Source organism: Dermacentor variabilis, chromosome 2 (assembly GCF_050947875.1).
Source record: "Dermacentor variabilis isolate Ectoservices chromosome 2, ASM5094787v1, whole genome shotgun sequence".
NCBI lineage: Eukaryota > Metazoa > Arthropoda > Arachnida > Ixodida > Ixodidae > Dermacentor > Dermacentor variabilis.
In genome coordinates, this window is record NC_134569.1 from 137,372,223 (window position 1) to 137,394,822 (window position 22,600).

A 22,600-nucleotide genomic window follows, 5' to 3' on the forward strand; every position below is an offset into this window, starting at 1 on the left:
GTGATCTTTCTGATATAAACAGGGCCTCTTGTGTGGGCCGATCCCCGGGCTAGGGTAGCGCACATCTGCACCCAAGAAATTACATCATTTTCAGGTTTCTGTTATTGTTTTGCGCTTTCAATATTCAAGTCTGAGAAGATTTAACGTAAAAGGTATGTGCTGTCGGTGTTTTCTTTCATGACATTTGTTTGTGGGCTGTCATTCTCAAAATTGGATGGTACAACTTTGTCAAAAATGTAAGACAAGGTGTGAGCAACTTTGGTGATAGAATGGTGTGGTAGTATAGCCCACATATGCCGCATTTCATATAGCTGGGCGGGGCATATACATATACCTAAATATATACAGAAATTTTCGCTCACAGTCAACTTCGGCAACACCGACACTGGTTTTTCTGCAACATGGGGCCTTAATGCCATCGCGTTGAAACTCGAAGTGTTCAAAATTAATCCACAGCTTTTCACTAGTGTCCATCTGTAAAATAGAATGAATAAATTAGGTAATTTAAGTGATGAATAAAATAAGTGATCTTGCCTTTATTTTATCTAGACAACATCAAGCCTTCACAATACTTCCACCAATGACTCATCTCTCTCAGTGACTTGCAGAAGTTGTCCAGTGACTATGCCTTTCTCTTGCTCAGCATAATATTTTATTACATTTGTGGCAGCTGCATTACGACAAGAAAAGTCACCCATGTGGTTAGGTTTTGGTGTACCTTAAAGAACTCAAACTGATCAAAATTTATATAGAGGGCCTCTTTACTGCACTGTTTCTCAGACTGCTGTCCACAAGCCCCACAAGGCCTTATGAAAGTTCACTTTGTTCTTAAGAGGGCTCTTTAGATAGGCCATTTGAAAGCATCATTTGCCAAAAGAGTATGTCCACTGAAGTATGTGTTTAGAAGTGACCTTCCGTGCGAAGCTCCGTTCTCTAAATTGGTCCACATCATATTGCAAATAAGAAACATAATTGGAGTTAAACTCAACATAGGACTTAAATTGTCTCCAGTTTTATCTTACTTCAGCAATCCTGTCTCTGGCATGCAATGCTACATTTCTCATCGATTCTATACTATGAGTGGGAAAATGCAAGGCACCTAAAAAAAAGAAAAAACATTATGGCTGCGGCAGCTTGCATCAGGTTGTCATAGCCCTGTGTTGGTGTCTGTTCTTTGCATATTTCTCTGTTAAAAATGAGAGCAAACACTTCCAGATGCACTTTTGTATGCTCCTTGAATGTGTCAAAACTTCCATAAAGACCAGGACTGCTGCACTACAATGTACTTGATTGCCCAGGTGTTGCTTTGCAGCATAAAAGCCCTTCGACCAATCCTTCATCAGCCTCGTTTTAGGCATAACCACTTCATGCACATGCACTTGTGTCATGGGGTCAGTGACATTGGGTGTTATTCCTTGCCTTCCTTTCAGGTTGCAAAAAGCGCTTACAGTGACTTATCAGGATTTGAATGACAACAGGTGAGCAAAAAAAATTACCCCGTTTATGGTTGCATGCTTCTCGAGACAAACCTGGTTGTCACCTACCGCGATTGCTTAGTGGCTGTGGTGTTTGGCTGTTAAGCACAAGGTTGAGGGACCAAATCCCGGCCACAGTGGCCACATTTCGATGGGGGCAAAATGCGAAAGCACCCCTGTACTTGGATTTAGGTGCACATTAAAGGGACACTAAAGGCAAATGTTAAGTCAAGCTAAAGTGATAGATTAGTGCTCGAGAATCTCTAAGGCGTCAATATTATCACGAACAGAGCCTTAATAATAAATAAATTGAGGTAAGTGCAGGACATGGTTAGAGACTCCCACTGGACATTCAAGCACTTGCCCGATGACGAAAGCACTCCTCAGTTAAATTCTGTCAATAATAATAATAATAATAATAATAATAATAATAAGTTCCCATCAAAAAAAGACGGAGGAGGTTGCAGGTAAAAGCTGCACAAACAAACGGCAGCTTGATAGGGGCCCGCATCTCCCTCTATCAGGCGGCAGTACTCAACCATTTGTTGCAAAAAAAAACATCCTTTTATTGTATTATAAGATGAAATGAAATGCTGCTTGTCCAGTTCTATTTCATTTTTTAGAAAAAAGAACTATCGAAATTACCCTTGCCAACTACGCGAGCGGTCGAAAGGTTTAATTTTCGGTCGACTCCGCGCTGCCCATGCTTTTGCGTTTCACTAGTTTCATTATCGCATAGTGCTGTGCTGGTTTTGCTGGCTCGCGAAACTTGCACAAACTGCAAGTAGCAGAGAATTCAACTTTCATGTGATGTCGTGGGATGCCCGAGTGGTCCACGCCACTTGACCAAAAAGCAGCTGCAGCGGCGAATCCACCACTCTGTCTTTGCTCGGTAGCGCCGTCGGTCGGGCGGGGTTTTACTCACCGACGGCAGGAAAGGGTGGTGATGGCATATGCAGCGTCACCACTCCCCTGGTTAGGTAGCTGGAGATTAGAATTTTGAAAAAGGCATTCGGACCCTTAAGATGCAATTTTCTCGTAAACCAAGTCTTTTGCTGGCATGAAACAAGCGTTGCGAAATTTCAGGGATGGTATTTAAACAGTCTGCATCGACTTAGTATTTGCCTTTAGTGTCCCTTTAAAGAACCTCTGGTGGTCCAAATTTCTGGATTCTCCCACTACGGCGTGCCTCATAATCAGATTGTGGTTTTGGCATGTAAAATCCAGTAATTTTTAAAATTACTGGTTGTTCTTGGTTGGTTGGTTTACAAGCTTTGCCTGGAATGGTCTGGAAGCATTGGAAATGGCACTTTTTTGTAATTGCTCTTAAACTAAGAAGTTTTGCTACCTCTGACATACTTCCCCCTCCTGAGTTCACTTGTTAAGTGGTTCTGCTAGTAACAGTTCTTTTAAATTTTCTCTCTTTTTGCCTCACCTGCTGCAATGCCTCGGGGGATAGGGCGTTCTGCTGCTTAACACGAATTTGCGGATTTGACTGCTGGCCGCAGCAAGCGCATTTTGGTGGGCGTGAAGTACAAAAATGCTCGTGTACTTTGATTTAGGTGCACATAAACCCCTGAATTGTCCTGGACGAGCTCAGTTTTTTTAATGCGATCCTGGTTAATTTACGTTTAGACAAGCTGAGTTAATAGCCCCATTTTCAAAGCTATTTCGATGACTCGGCACCTCCACTTCTACTACATGGATGACTGCAGTGCCAGCATTCGAAATTCACATTTTTTTCACTGTGTTTTGTTTTACTATGTAGATGTCAGCACTTTTTCAGTTTGTCGTAGGCCGCATTGATTGAGGCTTTGTGTTCTACAATGTAGGTGGTAACCATTTTGTCAGTACTAGAGGGGCGCATTTATTGCGGTCTTTGTTTTCTACTACATAGATCATTTTTTGAATCTCATGTTTTTTGCGCCATTTGGCATATTTGGAACGATGGTGCATGCCACTGACAGCTCGCATGTGCAAAAGAAAACCACTGCTCGACTCCGACGATGAAAGTTAGCGTGAAATCAATGCACTAGAGTGTTCATCGTGCAGAGAAGATGGTAGTATTCTCATCGCTTCTACCGGAAGTGATGATTCAGAAAGAGAAGATGACGTTGACTTAGCCCAACAGTGGTGCAATGTGGACACCAGCAGCCCGCCGCCGTGTACAGAAGGGAGGAAGGTGTCATGCAAGAATGAATGAAAAACTTCTTCGGTGAAGAATGTTGCTTTGCAGAATAGTTGGTTTTGAAACAGGGTAAAATAAAACACTTTGCCTTGTTTCTAACTGCACCGTTTGTGGAAATGACAAGTACAGACATATTCCATAGTGAAGAGCTAAAATGTGGTTCTCGCTTCAAACATGACGCAAATTGGTTGAAAAAGCTTTAGAAGGGTTCTCGATGGAGTGAAGTTTGAAAATAAGCCAGATTGGCAGCTCAGTGAGACAGTTGATAAAAAATCAATAAATTAAAAGAAAGAATCCTTAAAGACTACAGCCTGTTAAATAATTAATTTGAAAGACAACCAGCTGTGACACCAGCATAGTGGCAGCTATGCTGATAAACTTCTTTAATAATAAAATTATTGGATTCAGACCAACTGCTGCAAGCAGTTTTCAATTTGAGGATTGAAAAGCAGTCTGGAGCAGCTAATTCTTGTGCTTGTGCAAGTGAGTGAAGAAGTGACACTGGTATCTTGGCCAAACATTTTCTTATCGTTGACAATGCCTTGGTAAATGTATTCTCACGGCAGTGTCTTCAGGCATGCAGCCTTCTCTTTCTCATTACTGCTCCTGAAATTTTTAAAAGCACCAGGTAGCATGTTATAAATCACCTTTCACACTGCAAGAAATCCACTGCTGAGCACACTTTTAGAGCTAATATGAAAATGATGTCATCTCTAAGTAAATGTTATCTTTAGCAAAAATATGGCCTTTTTAAAAATAATTTTTCTGCTGTTGTGTTGTAGTTCCCCTAAGAATTAATTTTCAAGTGATATTTTTAATAATGTTACATGGATTATCCACGGTGTGACTGCAGAAGGGTATCAACTTCACAACACAATTTTCACACAATCAGGTGCTCCCCCACGTGGTCCATTTTAGCAGGTGAAGGAAATTGACGGGGGCAGTGAACAACAAAGGCCTTCTCAAATCAACATCGTGGGAGACAAAAGATAGATTTAATAGAAGCCAGCACATAAAACAAGTTGCTAGAGTTTTACGCTTGAGGTTGTGCCATCATGGAAATGCTTTGAAGCTGGTCAAGGGCAACTTTAGATTTCTGGTGACTCAGCTGATGCATGGTTTTATTAAAAAAATTCAGGAGAATGTCCATGAGGCAGTGCCTTGTGATAACCCAACAGATCTTACAAATTCCTTAAAATATTATAATGCTTTGTTGAGGGAAAGAAAATTAACTGTGTGAACTAACCAATTAATTAAAAATACAATTTTTTCTCAGTAGCTCTGTAATACACTTCACTATCTAGCCAAGGATTTCATGCACAGTTGCAGTGTACTATTGTACGTTTAGCAGGAAACTACTTAATTATGTCTTCACTTTCAGATAAACACTCCTTCTTAATTTTACTTTGTCTTGCATTTGAAAAGTGCTTCTGGGTGTCTTGTGGCTTAATTTTTTTAAAGGGACACCAAAGAGTAAACTTATCTGAGCTGTGTTAGCGAATTATGCCTCTACAATACCAAAAAGGTCACTCTTACTGCAAGAAGATGCTTGGTAAACCACGGAACATGCAAAAATGAAAGAAGGGTAGTGATGCCAACTTGAAATTCGGGCACCAGCCTTGCTGTGATGCCATGAATTTTGACACCATCTGCTCGTGCCTAGTTATGTGTTTAGCGGTAAAAATGGACTACATTTTGTTATAGAAGAGCCAAAGACTACTAAACTTGGGAAGTTTCGGGAACTCTTACTGAATTGACATAGTAGCTACAATGCAAAAAAGAAACGAAACATCCTTGCAAATCATGACATCACATTGACATGCTGACACTGGTGCTTTAGCACAAAATTCAAGAATTACAGTTTGAGCATAACTTTTGATTCTAATAGTCATCCTATGACTGCAAAATCAACACAAGTAGAGTTCATCAAGAATACTTTATCAATGTAAACTAATTCATTTTTTTCTGTTTAGTGTCCTTTACTGCTTCATAAAATTCCATGAACATTGTATGTAAGGGATAATGATAATTTCATAATACATTATGTGCTTTTGCTTTTAGGCCTAGAAAGTGGCAACAGCGTGATTCTTTTTCTCCCTCTGTTTTTGTTTTTTGTGCCAAAGAAGCATGGTAGTATTTTATGGAAGAAAGAGGCTTAGAATAAATTGTTATGCAATTGTCAGCACAGTCACCACAGTTCTGTGTGCAAAAGCCAGTGTTATTGGGCATATTATAGAAAAATAGTGGAAATAGAGAAGGTGTTGAATTTCTGACCATTTATTTTAAATTTTAAGGTTTCTTGGCATTCTTTCAGAGGGACTAACCTTAGCGGGGTGCAGTAAGCTTTTTTTTTTTTTTACCTTTTCAGTGGCACATCAAAACAACGAGACAGTGTGTTCCGTCTCTTTCTTCGAGTGGAGCCACTTCAGGTTTGCTTTTGCCTCGCAGCATTCATTGTTATTGTAATTGCAGCTCCTTTGCTCAGCTTCCCATTTTATCAGCTTTATAGAATGTTTGTGTGTGCTAAATGTTTTTGATGAGTTTCTAGAACTACTCCAACATAAGTTCTTTCTGCTGTGCTGTGAAATTAGGAAAGTTAAAGGGATGGCAATATCAAGCAGTGATATATTTGTTTCTCAGAGGATGTTGTTCAAAGCATCACTTTTACCAAGGACAGAGCCTTCATAAGTGAGAAAATCAAGCATACTAAGTGTTGGATAGGATTGGTGCCACCACTGTGGTATAATATGATGCCAGTTCACATTTATTTATTTATTTATTTATTACATACTGCTGACTCGAGGTCCAAGCAGTGAAGTCATAAAAAAACAAACACATTAACAAAAAGTAACTTGTAGAATGTTAGAAATGCAATCAAAGCATAGTCTTATCACAAGAAGCCAACAAATTAAGATACCAAGGACAGCATAGGGGAAATCACATGTGCTTGTTAATTGAATTAGAGAAACTATAAATTAATGGAAGTGAAAGTGGATGAAAAAATCTGACCACAGGTGGGGCGCGGACCCACATCTTCGCATTATGCATGCGACTCCTTTACCAATTGGGCTACTGTGGCACTGTTTTCCCATCCACTTTCTGGGTCACTTATGTTTTCCCTTCACACCTTGACGATGGATCTGAAACATCCACCATCAAGGTATCTTTAATTCAGTTAATAAATACATGTAATTTCTCCTATGCTGTCTTTGGTGTTTTTGTTTGTTGGCTTCTTATGATACGACTAATAAAAATTGGCCCCTCGTTTTCCTTTCTTCTCATTCAGCCAAAGCGCAGTGGCAGTCTATAATGCGTGTTCTAAGCAATTTTGATCATTAGTGGCGTGTGCAAAGAAAAAAAGAATCTTTTTTAAATGGGTTTTGGCAAAATACAGATTTATGCTATGCTGACGGTGGTTTTAGTATGGTCATGAGGTGTGCTACATTTGGTGAAGGGCCGAGGGCTAGCTTTTTGCAAATCAGTTGGCAGAGGAACTTAAGGTGCAATTTATTTCTCTGCATTTCAAGTAAAAGGAATGTCTGAGTTCAGTAACTTGCGTAACATTATGTAATGTCTCCTGTTAGCTAATTTGGTATTTGTAGGTCTTGACTACTGATAAAGATAAGGGTTATTGTATTCTATTTCAACCTGCAGGAAAAGAAGAATAGCTCTCGGTGAATTTTCTTACCGAACGAGCTGGTGCTTCATTTAGACGCTGCTGTGTCGGCGCTGTTTCTTGGGAGTGTGGAACACTTTATGTGCCCTCTGGCTTCAAGTAGGCAGTAGAAGTTGACAAGAGTGTGGTGATTTCCAAGCTAGTCAGTGCAGCCATACAAGAAACCTTTGTCACAGGCAATTTGAATTGCAGAATTGTGCAGCACCTTTGGTTTCAACTTTCTGTACAACTATGTCCCACCTTGGCATTAAAAAAAGAATGTGAGGTTTGTAAAAAGATAATCTGGCATTCGTGATTAATTCAGTATTTTCCTGTAGTGTCCCTACATTTGCTAAATTGTAGTGCAAGGGAAGGTGCATACCAATGATGAAACATATGCTAATTTCATCTGTGCCAGACCAGGATGTGTACGATTGTGCATGCTGTAAGACTTGGCAACAAGTTACAGTCTGGTACTGTGCTTAAAGATTAAAAAGCAGCAACTGCTCATCTTTTCTGTGCTCATCCCCCTCATATTTTTTTCTATTATATGTGCGTGCATGCTTTAGTTATCATTTATGCATGACCTCACTGTTGTCAGAATCACAGTGCCTGATAATGTATAAAAAAGAAACAAAACTACCAACTTTGATTAAATGATTTTAGTGTGATATATTATATCCTGTTTTCCCTCTTTGGATTGCAGTGGGGTCTGACTGAGCAGCTGCTGGAAAAAATGGTGGAAGTAGCTGTTACTGACGAGTAAGTAAAAGTTTAAGAAAGAAAAATAGTTTTTTGGCAGTGTGACATTTTGAATTTTTGCTTATCATTGGGCATTGTTCACTTGCATATCTTGAATTTAAAATACCAATGAAAGTGCAGATGGCATTAAAAACTTAGACTGCAGTATATGAGAAAAATGTTTAGTTTCTAAGCAGTTTATGGCCATATTCAGTAAAAGTGTAGAATACTATGTAGATTGTGCAGTAAACCTCAGTATTATGAAATTCTCTATATAATGAAGTATTCCACTTTTTATAACTTCTTGTCCATAAAAAACCACATAATAGGATCTCAGTATGGAGTCATTCCACGCGAAACGTCCCGGACCCCAAAGTCGACCATCATTGATTCTTTTGGGGGAAAATTGGACTAATTGGTGATTGTGTGAATAAGGTGTCACCAAAGTGTTTTTCCTTCAAAAAAAATTTTGGGTGACGTAAGCACTCTGAAATTATCACAAATAAGCAAAGGTTGGTTGGAGGCAAATTTTTTTAGTCAAATATGAAACTATTTACAATGACAAGTCTTATTCTAAAATATTTTGCTGACATGGTTCTTTCATGTGACAATGTAGGTGAACACATTTATGATTTTCCCTTGTTTAATTGGCTCAGTAAAAAGCAATAACTAGGGTGTTTTCATAATATTTTTGCATAAACATTGTTTGCTTCAGCTATAACATCGTTTTATAATTATTTTCCCATTGCTCTAGTTTCTTCTAAAAATAATGTTCGACTACGAAATCAAGTACTTTTCCGGAGAATTACTTCCGAAGCTGACAAAAAGTGACTTTCTGATGATCATCAGGCCTAAATTAAGCATTAAAGCCCTCCAGATAGGTATACGTGAGGTAGCTCATTATACACATAACTTTTCAGCTTGTAAGCTAGAAATTTCAATTTGAGTATATTTTGTTCGAGGCAGGAAAATTATTTTTGATGTCAACAACCAATCTCACTGGTAGGCATTCTCAAACTGGTTGTCTAAATTAATCCAGTGTCCTTCATTAAGGCATGCCTGATAATCATATGGTTTTGACATATATAAAACACCGGAATATATATATCTATTATAGGTCGCCAGCCAACACCTTCCACGTCCAGGTGCTGAACCAGTTCAAATGGCTGGATGGCCTGGCGGGCACGAAGGTTTGTCTCTTTATTCTTTCACCTGTAGAGGTTGCTTATTGGCATCGACCAGAACATCTTAATTTACTGCTACAGTTGTGATCTGGAATGAGATGGCATTGCACGATGATGATGTATGGCAATTTAGTAGGGTGACAGTATACTTACTAAGCAAGCTGCATAGGTTAATGCACAAGTAATCAGAAGATTGTCATCACATGCTTGCTGCAAGTTGTATAGAATGAATAGCAATTCAACAATGTGCTACAGCTATTGCCATTGTTTTTCTGTTGGTTCACATAATGGCACCCCTGCAATTGAAACCTCTGACCAATTCTCACTGAACTAAGTTCTCTTCTCATAAATAGATGGCTCACGCGCATCTGTGAATATTTACTCCATTCAATAGCGGTTTGGAACAGTGCATGACTTACTGTGCATAATATCGTGCCAGCTATCTCACCAATGCTTCACGTAATGGACGAAACTGTGATGTCTTTCTTTTTTTCCCCCCCACTTTTAGGCATTCATGGACAAAGTGTTTGATGAGGTCCTCCCTGTGATTCCAATGCATGTGCGCAAAGACGTTGTGCTCGCTCTGCCGCACATACTGGAGGACTCTGAACACCTAGCTGCAGCTCGAAAACTTGGGTACGAAGTATTCAGATTTTTTTTAAAGAAAAGGACATACCTTTTATCTCTCTTTTTCAAAAGTTCCTGGATCTTTCATTGTATTTCCTCATGATGGGTGCGCTGACACACAAATTTCGTCCGAGTTGTTGCTCCCCCTGATATGGTTTCGCTGGATTTAGCATCGACAAATAAGGTGGCGGCTACTAAGGAGCCATAGTATGTAGAACCAGCTATATTAGATTGCCTGCAAGTTACTGCAGCACATAATTAGAGGCCATTTGTTGTACTCTGCACATTCTGTCATCAAACATACACGGCATTGCAGAGAATTGTACATTTTCTAAAGTGTTTAGTAAGTTTCACCTAATGCAATTATCCCTGTTAGGATACTTCACACATTTTCCGGTGTCTGTCAGCCTGTCTGCCTGTCTTTGTCTCTGTTTTCCCACCAACTTGGTTCACTGGGTAGTCCATGGTCTAACGGGTAGAGCATTGGAATGGCTGTGCTAAGGGAACCGGGTTAGAAACTAACTGTTGGACCACCTTGGGTCACTGGTATGTGACATGTTTGAAACGAGAATGTGAAAGAAGTTCATTGAAGAGCGCCATATACCCAGTGTCCTATACTGTTCGAATTGTTAAAACTGGTTTGAACTGTTACAACCAAACCCGGATATATTAAACTCGAAGGGGATCGTGAAATAGTTCGATAAATCAAAATTCACAGTGTCTCTTATATTATCCCTAAGACAACTTGAAGGTGAAAGCACAAGTGCCGATGCAATAAAGACATACGTTAAGGACGGACTCATGACATACACATCCCCTTTAAATCTCTTAGTCTGCTTTGCTTAGTCATCCCTCTTAATTTGCTTACTCATCCCTCTTGATTTGCTTACTCATCCTCTTAATTCGCTTAGTCATCCTCCTTAATTTGTTTAGTGTACTTTGCTTAGTGTACAGTTGAAACCACTTATAACAATACTGGTTTTAACAATATGTCAGTTTTAACAATGAGAAGCCGCTGCACCATCAACTTTTGTATGTTTTCCACGGTGAAATAACCCGCTTACTACAATGCCCCGATGCCGCATTATCGGTTATAACGAAGTCTGGCTGCTGAGTGTCTGTGCCAAAAGGTAAGGAAATGTGAAATCCTTGAAAAGAAGAAAACGAAACGATGGCCTGCTGCCACAACAGCCTCCGTGCGATCATTTTCCAGCCTTCTCCGCGTGACTCTCCCGTCGCCATTCCACCCCTCCGAACACGAATGGGCTGTGCCCATGACTCCATGCCATGCCCCCCTCTGAAACATGAATGGACCGTGCTGATGGTGCTTCTCCCAGATTGCTCGCTGGCTCCTCATTCAGCACAGTTCTGCAAACAGCTTAATCGCTCGTGTTTGTCTTTGTTGGTTGTGTCGAAATTGTTCCTGGCCACGTGGTTTTTCAGCCTCGTTTGACTTGCCGTTGAAACGAAAGATCGCTGATCCGCCCGTTGATCACCGGCAATGCATAACGTTGCTGGTGAAAAGAAAGCACACGGCTATAGATTTGGAAACTAAGTGCTTCTGACAGATGAGGCAATCATCTCGAACGTGCTTGCATCGGACAGCGACGGCAACGACAGCAGCGATGACGCGGTAGGGCAGGCTGTCTCAACATTGTCCTCGCAGGATGCCTAGCAGATGATTCAGTCCCTCTGGTGCTTTGTTTTCATGAGGAACTTTCTGCTGCACTGCGTGGAGCACCTGGATGCCTTAGAGAATGATGTTGGCAAGCTTTGCATAAAGCATGCAAGGCTGATGGACATGGGGTTTTCTCGTGCAAGCCAGTACGTACGTACTGGCTTGCATGTGGTGAGATGTACGTACGTGGTGAGATGTAAGTATGTGGTGAGATGCTTGTGGCGATCTCGCCTCAGTGTTTCCTCTGGATTTCTCACTCTGACAAGCTGCCCTGGCAACCTTCTCGCATATATTAAAAGGCTCCTTTTGGGGCCACCGAGACAATGCCTCAGTGGAGCTCGCGTATCGCTTGCCACCCGTGACCCCTCTTTGCAGTTGTTATAGCAGTGCCATTCTTTAATGCTGACAGCCGCAGATTGTTACACACGATCGGAATGCCCAGGAAGCCGTAGAACACAGTCAGTAGCCAGATGGAGGAAGGTGGCGAGGAGGAGCACTGGCCTCCCCGCCATTATAGTTTTCTCACGACAGCTCTGTCATCCCCCTATTTTGACTTTTTCATGCAATCCAGTTATGACAATTATCGGTTATAACAATGAAATTTTCGTGGCACTTGAATATTGTTATAAGTGGGTTCGATTGTACTTTCCTCTTTAATTCCAAAGGTCTAGGATATGACTCCCAACCAAGGTCGCAGGTTTGAGTGGCTTATTTAACTCTATCTTAATTAACCTTGCCTTCATTAACACCATAGGTCGTGGGTTCGAGTGCATTAATGAACTTTTATATTAATTACATGTGCCTTAATTAACCTTACCTTAATTACCACCAAAGGCGGTGGTGGGTTCGACTCCTACCAATGGTCGTGGGTTCGAGCGCCTTTATTGACTCTATCTTAATTAACTTCGCCTTCATTAAAGGGACACTAAAGGCAAATACTAAGTCAAGCTAAAGTGATAGATTAGTGCCCGAGAATCTCTAAGGCATCAATATTATTGCGAACAGAGCCTTAATAATCGAGAAATTGAGGGAAATGCAGGGCATAGTTAGAGACTCCCCCGGGACATTCAAGCACTTTCCCGATGACCAAAGCATTCCTCAGTTAAATTCTGTCACTAGTACTCAACTACTTGTTGCAAGAATCATCCTTGTATTGTATTATAAGGTGAAATAATATGCTACTTGACCAGTTGTACTTCATTTTTAGAAAAGAAAGTTCATTGAAATTACCGTTGAGAAAGATGCAGGCGGTCAAAAAGTTTCGTTTTCGCTCAACGCTGCACCGCCTGAACTTTTGCGATTCACTAGTTTCATCATCGTGTAGTGCTGTGCTGGTTTTGCTCGCTCGTGAAACTTGCACAAACTGCAAGTAGCAGAGAATTGAACTTCCATTTGATGTCCCGGGATGCCCAAATGGTCTACACTTAACAAAAAAAGTAGCTGCAGCGGCGAATCCACCGTTCCGTCTTGGCTCGGTAGCGCCGTCTGTCTGGCGCCGTTTTACTCACCGACGGCAGCAAAGGGTGGTGATTGCGTATGCAATGTCACCACGCCCCCGGTTGGGCGACGGGAGATTAGAATTTTAAAAAAGGTATTCGGACCCTTCAGATGCAATTTTCTCATAAGCTAAGTATTTTCTTTGCAGAAAACAAGCATTGCGAGGTTTTTGGAATGGTACTTAAACAGTTCATGTCTACTTGATATTTGCCTTTAGTGTCCCTTTGACACCAAAGGTCATGGGTTCGACTCCCATAAATAGTCATGCTTCGGCTCCCATCAAAGGTAGAGGATTCGTGGGCTTTTTGTGCCTTTCGGTGTCATTCATGCGTTTTCAGTCGAGGTTGACTGACTGATGAGACATATAAGGCTTTTGCATTAATAATTCGATATACAAAATTGTGCAAATATAAGCTCCTAATAAAACCTGTGCACATCTGACATTTGCCTAAAATCGCAACAAACAGGAGCTTGCTGATTGGCATATCCAAAAGCAGAAAGTTGACAAGCACATCACGGTGGGCCCAAACTGCCACGCAGCCAGGGCCAAAGCACTGTCTTTCTGCGGACGGTGGCATTTTAGCATGCTTGGAGTCATCAAAATGTCCTCGAGATGTTAGCAATGTTGCCAACAAGGCAGCGAGCACCCGAATTGACAAAGTCCAAATCCACGTCAGCCGAGGTGGCATGTACTGGCCACGTTCTACACAACCTTGGGGCATAAACTGCCGCATGGCCTGGGATGAAGCAATGTGCTGCTGCAGACTGTGGCATTCGAGCACGTTGGGAACCGTTAGAACAATGTGGAGACATTGCCGCTGGCGCCGACAAGGCGGCGAGTGCTCCAGCAGACAGTCCAAAGCCACGTCAGCCAGGGTGGCCTGTCCAGCGTCTTGTGCGGAAATAGCGAAAGCAGCACGCTTGCTTGCCTTGAATCAATGAGCTGGGGACGCGGCGCACGCAAGAGGTTTGATGTACCGCATCCCATGGGAGTTCAATACAAGAAAACCAACGCCTCTGTATTATTACATGTGACATTCAAGGGGGCTTTTGCACTGTTCAATATTTAGAATAATTCGATATACCCGAGTGCGATATAACCAGGCTCGACTAAATTTTTGCTCTGGAGCTGAACTTGAACCGAACCTGAATATATGCATAAGTCTGAACCCAAACCGAACCTGAAACTTTTCTCTTTGACACTCTCGCCAGAAGCTTTATGACAGCAACCTTGCAAGCTGTGATTGTCCCACATCAAATGGGAGTAAAGTAAGATTATGCACTCATTTGCCAGAGTTGTATAACCTCATAACCAGTCTGCCACATCAGAAGGGATGTGGAACTGCAGCCACGAGGCAGCAGTGTGTGCATAACCACAAGCTTAGTTATTGGGCTGTGTGTGATAGTATATGATCGAAATTGTGAACACTTGCATATACAGTTAAAGCTGGATAGAAAGAACTTCGTTATAATGAAATTCCCAATATAATGAATCATTCAACTTTTTATAGCTTCTTTTAATAGAACGCCATGTATTTTGAACCACACTACAGCAAAGTATGTTTATACATGATTTCAATATAACAAAATTTCACTGCTGCCGCGAAGTAATACCGAAACAATAAATGGAAACTGTCATGGATGCGGATTGTCAAATGGTTGGATTACCTTTGGCTGCTTGCGAACGTGCCTCTCAAATTGCGCACCGTGTTACAGAAAGTGGCTGCCAAAGCAGAGCAGTGTAGCAGCAAGACACTCCTGTTGTACGCTGTGATTGTTAGGGAAAGTATGCAATGGTGAGCCAAGAAGGATGGTGGCTTGATGTGTGCTGTCTTTATGCGTAAGAAGGGGGGGGGGGGGGGGTAATGCACGGTAATGTGATCAAGGTGGTGAGTCAGGTTCGCGCCCATCTCCTCTTTGTTGTGGCTCCGCATGGCTGTCGGCACGGCTAAATGCATACGCAGCCAGCTTGCCCTGCCCTATCTTGGAAGTAATTTGCCATGTGTGCAAAGGCTGGGTGGGTCTAGAAGGCCGTGGCTTCATGTGTGCTGTCTTCCTGCATGTTTAATGCTGGAGGTCACAAAAACTCGTTTCGGAGATGCATTGAAGCGAGACGCAGACAAAGTGTTTACTCCCTTCTGTCTACGCTTTTCAGGATAGTGTCATCTCACTGCAGGCGATGCTATCAGCCATGAGGGCAGACACAAAAGCGTCGCAGGCTTCACTTCATATGGCCGATGTGAAGATGCCGACATACCATGAAATTGTAAATTTGGTCGCTGACTTTCAACTTCAACAAAATTATTTGTTTTTATAAATATTTCTTTTTCAATTGCCCGATATTTTGGAAAATTTATCGGCCCCTTCCATGTGATAAAAATTTATCGGCACCTGAACTTAATTGCATAAGTCTGATTCCAATGTAACGAAATTTCAGTGTAACGAAGTAAAGTGCCAATTTTACTGATTCTATTACATCGAGGTTTAACTGTACTATATATAAGAATCTCCCAAACTGGGTGTTGCCAGTACATTGTACAATCACAATTACAGCCTGACCGCATCTGACTAACACGTCAGGCTACACGTTGCACTATTGCAGCTTAAGTATTTTCTGTTTGAATGTTGTTGAGGTTGTTTAGCTCTTAAGAGACAAACGACTCAAGACACACAAGTGGAAACACAACAAAGGCTATTTATTGCTCCTTAGACACAATGGCAGCGAGGCAGAATAACATGGAATAGTTTCTCAATGTAACATGTAGATGAGTCTAGGCATTTTGACTCATCACGCGAGGCTACTCAGCAAAAATGCTCCCATGTTGGAATCCAGGATCTAGGTGATTTGTGAGGGTGCTCACATTAATGTTAGTTTTCCCATATGATTAGGTGCGCCAATGCCCGTGTCACACCTTGAAGCTGAGCAGGAAGCCTTTTATAAAATAGTCTTGCGACATACACCAATGAGCACACAGTCGATCTGCACATGCTGACGTTCATAAGAGGTAGGAGTAATTTCCTTTTGTGCCTGTGCTCTCCAGCCCATCAGAAGGGGCTAGCATCAGAACTCGGGCCTTGTTTTGTCATAGCTGCATAACTGTGACACCAGCATCCGCCATTGCATATGCTTCGTGCAGAGAAGACGAACGACTGGAGACGGTGAGAGTGGTGCAAGGAAGACAATGAGCATTCTTTGCAGTCTTCTCCAAGTGTAAAAAACTGTACTGCTGTTATCTTGTGCATTTTTTTTATTCACGAATTGCCATACAACTCAGTGGTATGCTTGGTTAACTGACGCTGTTGATATCCTTACAGTGAGCTCTTTACTGATGACAAAGAGCTTGGCCCTACCGTACTTGAAGCCCTCAGTAACCTGTACGTGGAACCAGAAGTGATTTCTGAGGTAACTTCACAATATGCCATTTCTGTTTTCCTGTGATTTGATTCTAATGTTGCACTGACTCCCCCCCCCTTTTTTTTGTGAGAGGAGGGATGAGGGGTAAGCTTGGTCAAAGTTTGTTCTTTTCCAGAAGTTTATCTGTATAAAAAGATAAATTCTGAGAGCCCCTCCTTGATTTTTTCCCTCTTCGTCTGTTATTTCAACTGGGTTGCAGACAATCTGGGATTTGAAGGAGTATGCGATAGCTCTGTCCTTGACAGTAGGGTCTCAATTTAACTCATGACCTACTGTTGATGTGTTGTTGAACCACGCACAACCTCCATGTATCACTGCGCTCTAAAGATCTTTCATACTTTTCAATATTTGGCCACGAACAAAAGCTATGAAAATGTGTCTGCTTCTTCATTTGAGATTGTGTGCCTTGCTTTCCTTTTCAACAGGTGCGAACTCGTGTGTTGACCGTGCTGAAGTCATTAAAGCTCAGTCAACTGCCCCCAACCGTTAAGTTTGTGCTTTCCAATTGCACTGCCCAGGAAGCTTCACAGGTAGGCAGTGTTTGGGAAAGACAGTTGTCACTTTGCAGAAGTTCTCTTAATCAGCTATGGAGTGTTTTCTTGTTTGATTCCACTGCAGTGTTTGCTTTTGTTTTTTTATGTATACATTTTTCTTCCTCTGTGGGCACATTCAGTCAAACTTAGATTTAACAGAATGCAATGTTATGAAATAGTGCTTCCAACTCTCCGACACATATTTGTAGAGCTTAATGCATTGAAAACCCGAAGTAGTAAAGTTCACTCAATTTCTCACCCGATTTAATAAAGTTTGGGGGTGGGTGGAATATGGGGAAATTTGGGGAAAATACTCGTATGCAGAGTTTCAGTTCAGCTAATCGACACCATTGGTCTCTTAAGATTTCTCTTAAGATTAAGACAAAACACTTGAACAGGCTCGCTGTTTATGATAAGTGTGCATGAAGGTGATAATCGTGCAGAATTTTGTGGTTCTTCAATGCATGGGCATAATAAGTGATCTTAAGAAAATCTCAATCTAACAAAATAGTTGCCAGGTACTATTGAGTTTGTTGAATTGAAGTTTAACTCTATAATAGACACTTATAGCTTTACATGAGGCTTTTAAGTTCTGCGTAAATAAATATTAGAACATGCTGAATTGTAACGCTGTGAGCACTTTACAGCCTTTCATTAGCAGTGTGTGCAATTAGTTTTCACTATTCTCTTCACGGTGTCTTGGAGTAGATTTCCTGAATATTATGCTTAGAGATTTTTATTCAGAAGTGTGTTCTTTGTTATGTTAGTTGCTTTTATTGTTGTGATATATTTGTTACATTTATTTCACACTTTTTATTTTGTACCCAGTTTGGCCTGAAGTGGCCCAAAGTGCTGGCCTACAATGCATGCAGTTCAGCCTGATTTTAGCAATGTTTAACAATGAACATAATGAACATACAAAATTAGGGCCTATGTAGTGGTTGTGATATGATTGCCCCTAATTCTTAGAGAAATTCATTCATGTGTGCTTACTGAAAAAGTTCCAGTGGCAAAAACTGTTTTAAAAGGGTGTGTAGTTTTCTACCGTAGTGAAATGTAGAAACCTCAAAATTCTCAATTTAAAGAAGTTTTTGGCAGGAAATATAACTTTATATGTTGAGGTGCGACTGTGCCATTTGATAAATAAAACAAATACTAACAAAATTGTTTTGTTCTCTAAATCAGTTGGAATAACTAATAATACAGTCAAACCTCATTATAACAAAGTTGCAACATCAAAATACATTCACCATTCATTATAAGCATACATCTTGTTATCAGCAAAAAAAAAAAAAGAGAAAAAAAGGTAATGATTGAGGTTATGCAAAAGAAGCACAAGTGTGACTTAACTGGCCAGTGAAGTCTCCCCTACTGATTTTTACGGCTGACCAGTGGCTTGCCATGCCAATATGTGAACAGTAATAAATTGCGAATGTGCTTTTCACAGACATTAATAACTTAATATGCAACTGTGTGATCACACACGATTGGCGCAAGAGCTTGCTGGCTGCAGGCCAGCCAAGCCATTGGGCAGAACGGGTATGTGTGTTTAAAATGTGCTCTTTCATGTTGATTTTTCTTAGTACTATTTGACATTTTTGCTACTGGAATGCATATATTGAGCGGTAAGTGAACAATTATTAGCTGTACTGTGACCGAAATTGTCTCAAAAGTTGCATTTTCAGTTTTATTATGAAAGTAGACTAGTCATTGACATTAAACATGACCAACTAGATTTTAAGTTAGTTGAATCCAGTAATTCATTGCATCAGTGTTATCGAGGTCTAGTGGTACCAGAAGACTGCAGCCATGACTAATGGTGTTTAAACAAAAACATAGATTATTCAAATGATGGCTTCTGCGGAATTTCTACCAGCTCACAGGACCTGTTGGTTGCATCTGCCTACATTCCAGGTGGTTTCTGAGCTGCGGGCCAACCTTGAACTTCGTCACATTCTACCTGTCACATCTACGCCAACAAATTTCAGGTATTGTTATAATTGGGCTGTTAATAATTCTACTGCATATTCATTTGTTTTACTTGATAGAACTAATCATGAGACTTCGTCTTTTTCTCTTTTTCATATATACAGTTAAACCTCAATATAACGAAGAAGGTAAAATTAGCAATTTGCTTCGTTATGTCAAAATTTCGTTGTATTGAAACGCGACCTTTTATGCAAATGAGTACAGCTGCCGATCGATTTTTCTGACAAGGAAAGGGGCGCAGAATTTTCTTAATTTTCGGGCAGTAAAAAAAAGGACATTTGAATGAGAAAATTTATTTTGATGAATTTGGGAGGTAGTGACGAATGATTTGGTTTCATGCCACGTCAACAATATCTTCACATCAGCGGTATGAATTAACCCTTTGAGGGTCGAACTATTTTGAAAAAAACTTTCCCAGGTGGTCAAATTACTTTATTGCGGATCTTGAATGTTCAAAATGTATAAAGTCGGGAATAAATAGTAAAAAATAATTAGGAACGGTATTTTGGTGTCGGCATCACTCAGAACTGCAAAATGTTCAATAGTATTTCCAAGCGTGGTACTCCTTGAAACACGGTTCTACGCACAGCGCCTTATCGCAATCTGCACACCTAAAATGCGTGTCCGTTCTCTTGGAGCGAGGAGTTGTGTTGGCGCACACGACATCTCTGCGTGCGGCTGCCTTGGGCAGAGGTCTGAGGCACCCTCTCGCGTAAGCGCGTTGCTGCAGAGAGCGAGAATACCTCGTGAGCGGTGGAGATAAACAAGCTAAGAGCTGTGCCAATCAAGATAGAAATCAACTTCCGCCGCCCCTGCGAGTGCGTGCCGACAAAGAGAAAAACCATGTTTCGCGCGCTTCCATTGCGATCACGCGGCGGAACCGAAACCGCGAAAGCACGTTGCCACTGAGAGCGAGAATACCTCGCGAACGGCGCTGATAAACACACTAAGAGCAGCGACAATCAAGATAGAAATCAACTGCCACCGCCCTGCAAGAGAGTGCCGACAAAGAAAAAATTGACGTTTCGCGTGCCTTGCCCCCAACCGAAACCACTGCCCCCAACCGAAACCGCCAAAGGGTCGTTGCCACAGTCTGAGCGACGCGCTGAAGCTAGCAATCAGCTCTGTTTATCTATGTCCCCAAGAAGGTAGCACCAATTTCAAACGCATCTTGTAAGTGCTAAGAGGTGGCAGCACCTCCCGGTGAGCACGTATCGTCATTATGGCGCGAAATTTCAAACGGAGGGTCGGAACCGTATCCGTACGGCTAAGACCTTGCGGGACAAAAAACCGCTGCCGTACATGTACGGCAAAAACCTTCAAAGGGTTAAGTGAAGCCAGCCACGCTTTCGCGGGCACTCCATCCCCGCAGCTGATAGCATCACCCGCACTGGGACGACGCTATCATGAAAAGCGCCAGCAGCGGGGAGCGAATGCTTCGTCTGCCTCTCGCTCCAACGGGTCACCGAAACTCGAGATTACGCAACCTTCAATACTAAATGCGTGGGAAGACAGCTAACATGATGCCACAATGTCTGGGCACACCCACTCTTTGCACACACGGCAGATTACTTCTAAAGCAGGGTGCACGGCTGCGTATGCGCTCAGCTGCTCTTACAGCCATGCGCAGCCACGGCCAAGACATGCGCCAGAAATCACGAAGCGCCAACTTACCCCCTCCCCTCGCACGCGCTTGATTGCGTTGAGCAAGCTTCCCTCCCCTTTTTCCTTTTGCTTGTGCAGGAAGGCAATACTCATGGAACCCATCATCTTTCTTGTCTCACCGTTGCATAATTTCACTCACACCTAAAACACAAAGTGCGCTGGCCATGATAGGATCTGTCCACACTTGGACTTTATTCGGAAGATGATGCAGCTGTACTTCAGCAGTTGCTCTTGTCGCGCCACGCACAATTTGAGAGGTGTGTTTGCAAGCAGCCGCTTGTAATTCAATAATTTGACCATTTGCGTCTGCAGAAGTTTTTATTTGTTAGACAGTTAGACAGCTCTGCATACGCAGGAAACCCAGGAGCGCAGGAGCAAGCGTGGTCTCTTGCGTGCGCCCGCATCTTTTTTTAAAGCTGCGTAGCGTTCAATACGGGCTCTGCTAGCTTTGTAAGACGTTTGTTTTCATGTGTCCACACGAGTGAATTTTTCTATATGGCTCTTGCTGAAGATATGACTCCGGCTTGTGGTTGGACTTTTGGGGGCTGATATTGGCTCCACAGTTTCAGGAGCTGGCATATGGCAGCGTTGAGTAGCACACTACCGGCTCCTGCGCGTGCAAGCCAGCAATCTCCGTCTCAACTTCTGCGTCTGGCCAACTGTTGCCATTTCATGTGTGCATGCTTTGTTACGTACATACGGTCTCGCATGCTGTGTACGTGGGTAGTTGCGGACGGCCAACTAAAGCTGTCTATTGGGATTCCTTTGCGGTGGAAGGGAAATTTCGTTATATTGAAATCGCATACAAACACTTTGTTATATGGAGGTTCTAAATACATCGTGTTCTATGGACAAGTGGTTATGAAAAGTTAGATACTTCGTTACATCGAGTATTTCGTTATATTAAAGTTTGTTATATTGAGGTTTAACTGTACTGCCTATTGCATAACTTGAACAACCAGGCATACATGACCCTTCGAGCTATACTGCGACCTGATTTCTCCCACAAACTTTGCACACAGCTATCATTTTGAAGTTTATTCAGTTTAATATCCTGCTTATAAGCATTGCTTATCTATTTCGTTCATAGTAAAGCCAAAGTCCGTACCATCTGCAGCGATGACTCTAAAAAAATGTTGATCTTGCTACAAGGACAGTGGTGCCATCTGTCTCTGCTGTGATAAAACATGCCTTTCAACATGGTGATGACTGATCGCATAACCATTTCGTGATGCCCCAGCCATGACGTCAAATAAGCCATGTTATGTTTTTCAACGTTACTTTATTCTAATAATCACACTTGTCAGGATACTTTAATTTTTACATACGACTTCTAGAGGTTACCTTTGAGTTTGCCTACATCAGCTGAGATATCTCTTGTGGTAAATGGCTGGGTGACAAGCTTCCACTTTGTGGAAAATAAAAGAGCTATTATGTCTCAGCTTATCTGATACTGGTTCAGTGGAGGAATATTCAAATCTGAATGATATCCGAGCATTGTTTTAATAGGCATGTTGAATGTAGTGTTCGGTATAGAGAAGAAGGTGTGGTGTAATGCTGATATTTCAGGGCGATCTGCATTTTCGTGTTGAAGTAGATGTGTGAGCAAGAAAATTGCCTCAGTCATGAAGCTCCTTGTTTGTGTTGGTAATGTTTCAACATTGACCATATTGACTATATTTAACCTCTTAACTGTCTGAATTTCTGCTTGGAAAAAAACATTTGAACAACACCTAAAACTGCCATTTGTTTTTCACACCATTTGCTGCTCCATGTTGATATTTGTGAGATAGTCACAAAAAGTAAAGGTAGGCACTTAGTTGTAGAATTTTTTTAACATCTGCATGTTTTGTTTACTATATGTCCCTTAGCTTGGAAAGCGAAGTGTCTTGCGTTTCATGGCAGCCTGTAAGACAGCACGCATTGCAGAGAGGATTCCTGTGAATTGTGAAT

The 22,600-nt window shown here is 41.6% G+C and overlaps 1 protein-coding gene across 1 annotated transcript in view; it reads left to right on the plus strand.

Annotated features, from left to right (window-relative positions):
• The window catches only part of Fancd2, an 84,570-nt gene that overhangs the window by 4,361 nt on the left and 57,609 nt on the right, over positions 1–22,600 (plus strand). The window contains exons 6-13 of the mRNA XM_075682096.1: positions 1,431–1,478; positions 6,032–6,092; positions 8,025–8,080; positions 9,177–9,249; positions 9,752–9,879; positions 16,361–16,448; positions 16,886–16,990; positions 18,908–18,981. Of these exons, the coding sequence (XP_075538211.1) occupies positions 1,431–1,478; positions 6,032–6,092; positions 8,025–8,080; positions 9,177–9,249; positions 9,752–9,879; positions 16,361–16,448; positions 16,886–16,990; positions 18,908–18,981 (633 nt within the window). The remainder of the gene's footprint in view (positions 1–1,430; positions 1,479–6,031; positions 6,093–8,024; positions 8,081–9,176; positions 9,250–9,751; positions 9,880–16,360; positions 16,449–16,885; positions 16,991–18,907; positions 18,982–22,600) is intronic.